This window comes from Phallusia mammillata, chromosome 3 (assembly GCF_965637545.1).
Source record: "Phallusia mammillata chromosome 3, kaPhaMamm4.hap1.1, whole genome shotgun sequence".
NCBI classification, from domain to species: Eukaryota; Metazoa; Chordata; class Ascidiacea; order Phlebobranchia; family Ascidiidae; genus Phallusia; species Phallusia mammillata.
The window spans coordinates 22,967,978-22,977,842 of NC_137254.1; the positions used below are offsets into that span (position 1 = coordinate 22,967,978).

The following is a 9,865-nucleotide window of genomic DNA, read 5'->3' on the forward strand; positions in this document are numbered from 1 at the left end:
CAATTGCAATAATGACAACAACAGCAATTGGAAAACAGTCTCCAATCAAATGTATTGGTTATGTACAAGACAGTTTGGTTTTTAACCGAGCTACTTTTTAGGTCCGTGTTGATTTAAGTTAGTGTTCCTAGTTGTTATAAGCATTCACTGCAGGAAAACTACTGCGTCACAAACATGCGCTGCCTAAATGGCGTTTTTGGTACTCCTCTCCACCCATCCCAAAATAAATTAAAAAATTCGAAGAGTGTTAGAAACTGTAGCGTAAAAGTAGCATAGAGTGTATTTAATAAAGTCCAGATCTAAAGTAAGCCCGAAAAGGTATCCGAAACCACTTGACGCACTTTCAAAACAGTTTCCAAATCATAAGATTATCCAAACAAAGCGTTTATTACAATTCACTATCCCCCTTCTGTTGAAGCGATCCAGTCAATGGACTTATAAGTCGGTGAATACACACTCGGCCACAATGCAAGAGGAACTTTTACGAATCAACTCGAGCGCCGGTCAAAATATGAACACAATGACAGCATAGTCGTAGTATTGGGTGCGAACACAAGGCTGATGGTGCTTCGCTTTTACCAATTTCAATGCACGAGTGGGTTGGGTAAGCGTGGCGTTTATGTCGACGGCACAAGTACTACAATAGGCATTAAGTCGTTGTTATTGTGATTGTGCCACCCGTCGTATAGCACAATGGAGGCGGCGAAGTGTGCGCGGCGTTTTTATTGAGACATCCATGTTTCCAAAGAGGATATTCGTTTTGGTTTGCCGGCCATTTATCGCACATTTAAACAAACACTTAAGCGAGTGTGAACAAGTGATTGGCCCCGGGGACGAAGCGACTAATTGTAGCCGATTGCTGCCGTGCAAACAAACAGATTTGAGTTGAATGGATCATTGTGGTTTGAAAGAAAGTGAAAGTTTCTAAATATACAGACGACTGTAATTTATAAAATCGTGCATGAAATACTCAACTGTATTTGCAGTTAAATGGTTAACATCTTATGCCACTGTCCACAAATGGGAAAAGCAAAAACAAACAAATTCAGACAAAAACCTTTGCATTGATAATAAAAATATTTAAACACTTTGTTGTAAAAACACCTTCGGCAACAAGTTTCCGCCATTTTGAAATTTTACAACGTTTGATGTTTTTTATTTTCATGTATGTTAAGGTTTTCAAGTTTTGAGTTTGAATTTTTGCCATATAGTTTGGAGAGTTTTTCCGAAACGCTGCTGTAGCAACGAAAATCAAGCCACGTTGACTGGTTTTCTAATTAGTGTGTGACAGGTACGGGCTAAACTTATCTCCTCAAGACCAAGCCTTTTGTTTTGTCGCTTTGCCATATTTCAATAAATTTTGTGAAAGCCACGAGGTGCAATAAGCGTACCCGAGGCACCAACGTAAATCTCGGCGGCTTGGAGTTTGTTATTCTTGCGCGGAGGCGGTAGCAGAAATAGCTGGATCCATCCAAACATCGCGTGCGGCTCAGTTCTTTCGAGGCGGTCTTGCCCAGGGACTGGATTGGACTTGCCTGCCGGCGCCGTGGTATTGCTGGTTTCATTCGTTTTTATTGTCTGACAGCCAACCGTTCGTAGCCTCAGCCAGCGTGCTTAATAATTTTTCCACATAGGCTACGCTGTTCACAATAAAATATATACGGATTCCCTGCGTTTGGCACGTTGTTTCATGTTTCCCCACACCTTTAATTCCATGAACGCCAGGAGGTTTAAGGGCTGGGTCGATACAGTGGTCGTAATCCATGTTTTTCTTGATTCTGTCCGTCGAAAACTTTTTCTATTGTCCTTTGTATTATGCAAAGATCGTTTGGAGCTTTACACATTAAGTTTCAAAATTATTGTTGTGGAGTAATACTGAAAACTGTAACATACAGTCATCCGTTTTCATTTATGCATGTCCAAATTTAAACAAGAAAATAAATAACTGTGCACCAGTGATTCGAAAAATTTATCGTAACTTTGGATTTGCCTTTGCCGTTGTCTTGATCTCCAATCACAGAAAAACAATTCGTCAACAACGTTAAATAAACTCGCGCTAGTTCAGAGACAGCTTACCACCACTTATCCCTACAAATTAGTGTCACGGTTTGGACAATGGAGTGTTGCGATCCCGCATGGTTTGTATGCTTTTTGGCTTTTAACCCATCACTGGACAAAACCTGCTCAGAGGCGGGGCGGGGGACAGGGAAGAGCAAATTTGACGAGGTACCTGTCGCAATCAGAAGCGCTCCAACTTCTGATAGCACGATGCACGTGCTGATAGAGAAGACAATAGACTGTCTGGTGCATCTGCGTTCTAAACAGGCCAAAGTCTATCGCGTGTCGCTCGATCTCGCGCCGATGCTCACGCCGGGGAGAAAGTTCAAGTTTAATCAAATTGCAACAACAACAATGCTTGATAGGTGTTTGACAATAGCACTGTTTGCGATAACTTAACAGGCTATGTCAACTCATGCACAATCCCACAGAGTTGCCATTAAGATCCCTCAATTCTACAAACTGTCTATCCCCAATAGAAACTCATGCCATTTCAAGAAGTCAATTTACGTTAACGGTCGCGTGTGGCGGCAAAGAGTCGCCATTTCAAGTTGTCATTCCACTATGTCTTAACGAAACAAAGCCGACCGAGAAGGAACAACAATCCCAGCAATGTTGGGAGAAAAGCATGGCAAGGAGGCGCCAACTTCATATCTTAATCATGGGAAATGTAAATCACTAAGCCAACCACACTTCTTGCGTTGCCATTAGGGTGATGTTTCGTTGGTAGCAACCATAAACTACCAAACATACCTAAACTACCTTGTAAAGTGCCTAAAAGCCCAACAACAATGCCCAACAACATATTTCAATGTTTCTGAACGAAGCTAGAATCAAAACAGCCGTAATTTTTCTATTGCAAGTATCAAACGGAGTTGCGCTCTTTCAGGTGTAAATTTAAGTATGTTTGGTGTATTGTATACAGTATGCTAAAACCTACGAAAATCGGTAAAAGAAAATTTGCCCAAAATCGTTTTTCTTGCCTGAAACAATCTGACTTGAAGTTGAAAAAAACTTGAGATCTAGTGGAACTCTTGCATGGCAAGGAAATCACCTCGTGGCGAAGGCCCGAATTTTCGTCACGGTTTGGCCGCGCGTTGCGACTCCTTTGACGCGTTGTTGTACATTTGCGTTGGTGGGTGGCGTTTCCTTTACCCCGTGGGGCTGATGGAAATGAATCATGCCCCTTGGGGTACCTGCACGCAACACCCACGAAACATAGTGGGGTCGGTAATTACAGCACGTCTTGGGTGACACGCCGCCACAGATGTCATAACATTGAAGTGTGCCGGTGGTGACAGGAGAATGTTAGAGTTGCAATTCAATGCCTTAAACGTCACATTTTGAGGGTGACTCATCCCATTTGGACGTCTAGTGAGTACCCACTGTGGGAAAGTGTAAACTTACCCATCCATGAATGCAGGTAGCCTGCCGGCGTTATGTATTCTTACCGTATATGAAACACAAATGACACGCGTTTTGTGTTAAAATGTCCCAAAGGCAAAAAATGCCCCCGTAAACATAAACATACAATCATTGACTGCAAAAAGTCGTAGTGAAAATGCATTCACATCGTCGCCTTGAATTTTACCTGATGGTAATTTGTTACACTGTTGGCTAGGCAAACATTAGGACTTTTTTGTAAGCTTTAGCAAAAAATACTAACGTCAGTGACACGTCGTAACCGTTTTGACCCGTGATAAAAACAAAAACAAATCGAGCGAGACTTGACCTTAAAAATCAGTTGTGACTGACAAGAAGAGGAAAACTACCTTAAGCAAGGTATTTCTCACAAGCTAATGCAGTAAAACGATTTTAAGAGCCTGGGTATTTCTCTTCTGCCCTTGGGAGGGTTGGGACTGGCCAATATTCCAATTTGTGCGTAATTCAATGTATTGAGTAGCCATGAATAGAGCGGTGTCCTTTGTTTGTTGCCATCCCTCGAAACATCACAAAAGGCGCGAATCGTTCTTGGCCTGTCTTCTATAAATGAACGTTCGTGACAACTAAATTAGATCCCTGAACATATAAAAATACTCCTTGTGGAATTTTTATAGGACACTTTTGGATATTACGGCTATATTGGGACTTCGAAGATGGGTTAGGAGCGGACTTTTTGTTTAGGATTCAAACGTGATAAAATTGCATGTGAATTTAGGTTATAAAGAAAGAAACTAATGCATTAACAGAAATAAATGCAAAGTAAAGGACACTTGTATAGTTTTCGGTGACGACATGCGCCTCACCGCTTTATCGGAAGGTTAACTTGCTATCAAAATTTTGCTATCACATTGATATAAGTTTGGAATGTCACGGCCGAATATACCGGTTTTAGAGTGTCGCCCATCGCTGCGGCGGAATCGTGGGCCGGCACGGGCGCTCGAGGGAAAGGAAAAAAGGGGCGGGGGATTGAGCTCCGTAAGAGAAAGGCGCCCAGGCCGACTGTACTAAAGGTAGTACTTCGACCAAGCCAGTCATTCAGTATCTATTGTTGAATGGCAGCCATTGAGTGTTGTGTAGAGATCAACCTGGGACTGGCATTGTGTCGCCGCTTTGTTAGGCCCAATGAAAAGTTATGGTCGTTCACGAGCCTTAGCACACTATACAGCTTCGGAGGCGAACAATTAGTCGTCAGCCGCAAAAGAGATACTCGAGTGTCAACTAGTCAAACAATTGCGCTTAGTGCTTAGAGAATAAATTTTTCGCATCAACGAAAGGATGATATTAAAATAAATTTTAACGTAGTTAGATTGTGAGAATTACAAAATAGTTATTGAACTGAATACTAAACCAGTTTTATTTTGATTTTAGATCTTGGAAATCCTGCAGAAATTACCAGATTTTTAAGATCGTAATTCCTGTTTTACAATCGTCAAATCACTCAGTAAAATACCATCGCTTATCGTTTCTCGACTTTTGGTCAAGTAATCATCGATAGCAAAGCAACAAAATGTTAGCTGTCGACTCAGCACAAGCAGCAAGCTGGATGCCCGTGCCTTATCCTTCAAGCGGCATGGTCCCAAGTAATCCTCATTTGCCACCACCGCCAATGGCTTCATCAGGAGTTCCATCCAGTATGACAGGAGACATCAAACCATACATCACGGATTCGATGGGAATTGCCGGACAAATGACGCATCTTTCCCCGCCGGTTTCGCATCACCACAACCCGGGCCAGAATCAGAACAACAACAATTCGTCGGCAAACTCCAAAGCCGCACAGGAGCAAAGAGTCAAGCGGCCAATGAACGCCTTCATGGTAAGTGAAATACAGTAGCATAACCTTGCTTGAATTAACATTTATAAATGTCTGATATTCAAATTGGCCTGTTGAAGACGGACTTAACGGCAATTCGACAATAAATTTTACGACGCAGCGTACAAACATCGAGTTCGAGCGAATTTCGTCGCGCAAAGCGATAAAATTCCTCGTCTGGCAGTTAATATTCGTCCTTGACGTAATACGGTCGTAAATCGACCTATCCCAGCGATGCCGAGGCACCGTGGGGTTTTTAACTTGTGTTAAAACGATAGACAGTTTATTTAATTATTGACGCACCGCATTCTATTTGCCTGGGACGGGGTGACACTACAAGCAATTATAATTTCTGTTACAGCCGCAAATTCTTTCGCAAAATTGCAATGGAGAATGCAAAAACACATGCATTTTTGCACACTGTAGATTTTATTTATAAGCGCAATTTTTGGCCCCGCTCCTGCGTTATTGTAAAGATGGAAAACCACTTCGGGTATAACTGTTAAAAAATTCAGCTTCCAAATATGTTTGCGTCAGTTCGTCTCACTTAGGGCCACAAAGCTAGCTGGGATAATGATGGTCAGCGGCGAAATTTGCGTTGACCCAGAAAAAGACTAAATATCGCCATTACGAATTCACCAAGTGTGACGCCACAATAGGCATGACGACGACTCGACGAACGCTCGCATTAATACCAAGCGATTCCAAATAAGTTTGCAAAGTGTCCCAGCCGCTGGTTGTGGATTGCGCCGGGGGAAACATTAATTTAGCATTTTTTGGCGCTTCTGTGTATTGGCCACGCGGGTCGCGCAATTGAGGAGAGCGCACTAATCCGCCATTTTGTCTGAACTTGCGGACAAACCGGCGCCGTCGTTCATCGCCTTGCCCGCTTCCACATTGGCTTTATTAAAAAATAACGCAAAGCATTTCCGAGGATTTGGGCCTGTTCAATCAAGATCTGCAGGTGTAAGCCGCCTTTTGTTCCAACTCGCGCGGAAGCATCGAGACAGGCACTTATGTAACAATAGCGCGTCTCCAGCGACTTAATTGTTTGCCAATTCGATACAGTTAGATTCGTCGAACGCGACGCGGCAATTGCTACTTCTTGAAACTTCTGTAACTACGTGGAACATTTAAGTGAACTCGCTGTTTTTTCTGTAAGGTTTGGTCAAGAGGACAACGCCGTAAGATGGCACAAGAAAACCCAAAAATGCACAACTCCGAAATCTCAAAACGCCTCGGAGCCGAATGGAAAACCCTTTCCGATACCGACAAACGCCCATTCATCGATGAAGCCAAACGCCTTCGCGCTTTGCACATGAAGGAGCACCCCGACTACAAGTACCGACCCAGACGCAAAAACAAGCCAATCCTTAAGAAGGACAAATTCCAGATGGGCCCCGGCGTTGGAATGATGCAAGGCAGCAACCCAGCAGGTCTTCCAGGATCCAACCGAAGCCACATTTCCCCAGGCCCAATTGATTATTCACAGCTTAACAGCTACTACAACCACCAGATGATCGGCTCCGAACCTCAAATGAGTCCCTACGGTAGCAGCGCACCACACTCGTTCCCTTCACACCCAGGAATTGCAAACGGTGCAGCAGCTTCTCAACGTTACGAACCGATGTCGATGTACTACCCAGCTTACAGTGCCGCGCCAGCAGCTCTTCCAAGTATGAGTTCACTCACTAGCCAGCACAACGGCTATGCCCAGGCACCTTACTCTGTGGGAACATCGCCAGCATACAGCCTGGCACAACCGCACACCCCAACCAACTCTATTCATAGCATCACCGGATCTCACCATAGTAGCAGCGGTGTGCACTCGCCAGCCAACACCAGCCCCGGTGCATCATCCGTTACTTCAGCGCCGCCCTCATCAGGAGGCAGCCCAAGTCACCAGTCAATGCTGCCTCCAGCTGGAAGCCATCACGCCCTCCACCAGATGTACGTTCAACATATGAATGAGAATCAAAACGCTGCTTTGGCAAATGATCCCGAGTCGCCAGGAATGCGTCTTCAGTCGACAAGCCACTACCAGGCCGCCACGTCGGTTGGTCATGTCCCGATGGCAATGCACATGCCACAAAGCATGTAAGTAGGCGAAGGAAGTGCTAAGAACTGTATATGCATAGCACCAAGGTGAACAGCAAAGGGGCAAGTACAGCTGTAGTAGACTTGGGCCAGGGCTGGCGGGTTTTCGGTTCTCAGCCCTGGGCAAAACGCCAACCTATTGACCACGCAGCAAAAACGCAAAACCTAGCAAAAAATCCTATCCCTGGTACCAACAACTGTGAGTTAAATCGAATGTAAATACACGAGATAATATTAAACTTTATTGCTCCCAGGCTCAGCAGTGCTGGCCTAGCGCGCTCTACATAAATGATATGTCAACTTGTACATAGCATGCTGTTTAAATGATTAATTAAAGCATGATTTGCAACATCAGTCTTTAATGTTGGACTGATTGCGACCCCTTTGTGCCTTTTTGAGTAGCTGTAGTGTATTGATTTACTAAAATGCGGCAGAAATTAAGACTCATTGCAAACGTGATATGATGTTTTTTTACACAAACGCTTGTTTCACTCGACGATTTCGTATTTATTGCTTTTTACCATTTACGTTTTGTCATGTTGCATTAAACGGAAAGCGATTTTTTCCACATAAGCTGTCTGCCACTGTCCAAGGCACCACTATATTGCAAAAGAGCAGATTAAAGATGATTTCTGCAGGATTTTGTCTTGTAAACACATACACATATTGTTCTCGAAGTTAAATGTATGATGTTACCAACTCAATTTTCGTTTCTGTTGGTTTCGAATAGTATCACGGCTATTATAATTTTTGTCGCTTTTTTACTTTACATCAACAGCACAAGTCTTCACTATTAATATTGCATTTGTCGAACGCCCATTCAATCTTAACACACACGCCAAATCTTCAATTACCAAATCAGGCAAAATTGTTGTAACTGCAATGATGCAATTGCAAACGCGTACCTTCACAACACACACTGGCTTCAACTAATCGTTTATTTATTCAAAACTCACTGTACCGCAACAAGCGAGACGTTTTGCGTCCCCTTTTGATTAAAACGTACTCATATGTATTTGCATTGCTTTCGCCTATCACCATTTTGTTCAAGCAAAAACAATTTTGGAGCACATTTTTAAAGCAACCATCCTTCACACATTTGCAAGCAGAAAAAATGCATTTTATTCGGGCCTAACTAATTTCACATGACCACAAATTGTTTTTTAGCACTGTTTAATATGACTTGTTTTTTTTGCTGCGTTTTGTTTCTCGTAATCTAATCCGCTGGTTTTTTGTTGAGCTACGAAGCATGTTCTAATAGTTTTGGATATTGCATCGGATTGTTTTTTGCTCCCCTGATGTCGTTCTTTACTTGTTGTGTCGCTGTTGAACAGCTTAGTGACTCTTGTAGTGATGGAATAAACAAACCAGAAAACAAACACAACACTTCTGATTTGATATAATTTTTAACAAAACAGTGAAAGAAGGAAAAAAGAAAGAAGGAAAAGCATTTTGTAAGACTCATGAACGGTCAGATTAAAATGATACAAGAGGAAAAACTAGCCTGCACCAAGCAAAACGTTTTCAGAATTTCAAAAACTCCTAAATTAAGCGAAGAGCATATACTACCTAGCCAACGGAAAAAATACCCTTAAATTATACACTCAATTTAAAAATAATCCCCTCCCAAAAACGTACTTATCGTTAAGCGAAGAGCAAGTATTATTAGCCAACGGAAAAACTACCCTAAAAATTATACACTAAATTTAAAAATATTTCCCTCCCCAAAACGCTCTTATTGTAAATCCTGAAGCAGTATTCGCGAGGAGCAATGTTTTATGCAAAGGCTTGCTGGCATCGAGGCAAACAACCACTTTTTGCGTTGCCTTGGAACCCGACAGCGCACAGTCGGCGCTTGGCAAACATTGAACTGACGTAGACGCTTTGGGTGCCGAGTTTGTTTAGCTAGTAAGGGCGTAACCTACAGCAATCCAACTTAACCATGACGGCTATAAATGGGAATGAAGCCCAATCCACAATATATGGTACATTCGAGTTGGGTTGGAAACATTAACTTGCAATTTTTGGTAGAACAGTGGGGCGCCCTATTTGGGTATTGAGTGACAATTTTTCAATGTTCGGCAGACGTTGCAAAAATTGATTTATCTACCAAAGAAAAGGTCCCTAACGGAATGAATAGAAAGTGCCTTGTTAGCAAAAAGCATGCAAGTCATGTAATCTTAGTGTAATCCGCATCTAACAAAAGGGGCAGCCAGAGTGGGCCAAGGTATGGAGGCAATTTTATCCAGTCAATCGATTTTCTTGACAAAGACTGTCGCTGCGATCCCTTTTGTTTGAGTTTTTCTCCCGTGCTGGATCACAATGGCTTGCCGCAGGTTCAATTTATTTTGTGAAACAAAAACCTAATCCCGGATCCCGCGGGCTTGAGCAGAAATTTGCACTAAGATATGGACAGAAAAAATGCATACATGGACACCCATGCGCCTTTGGAGG

General features: G+C 42.8%; 1 protein-coding gene across 1 annotated transcript; it reads left to right on the forward strand.

The window, feature by feature from the left end:
- Positions 1-4,848: 4,848 nt before the first annotated feature.
- LOC145218348 (uncharacterized) lies at positions 4,849-8,795 on the forward strand. Its single transcript, XM_080085757.1, has 2 exons — positions 4,849-5,317; positions 6,477-8,795. Exons 1-2 carry the CDS (start codon positions 5,009-5,011, stop codon positions 7,413-7,415), a joined length of 1,248 nt encoding a protein of 415 aa, XP_079941883.1. The 5' UTR covers positions 4,849-5,008; the 3' UTR covers positions 7,416-8,795.
- The last annotated feature ends 1,070 nt before the right edge of the window (positions 8,796-9,865 follow it).

Bases quoted from the DNA above. Each gene is read 5' to 3' on its own strand.
- LOC145218348 (XM_080085757.1), top strand. From the start codon at position 5,009: ATGTTAGCTGTCGACTCAGCACAAGCAGCAAGCTGGATGCCCGTGCCT. The intron at 5,318-6,476 runs GTAAGTGAAATA...TTTTTCTGTAAG, and splicing joins GGCCAATGAACGCCTTCATG to GTTTGGTCAAGAGGACAACG.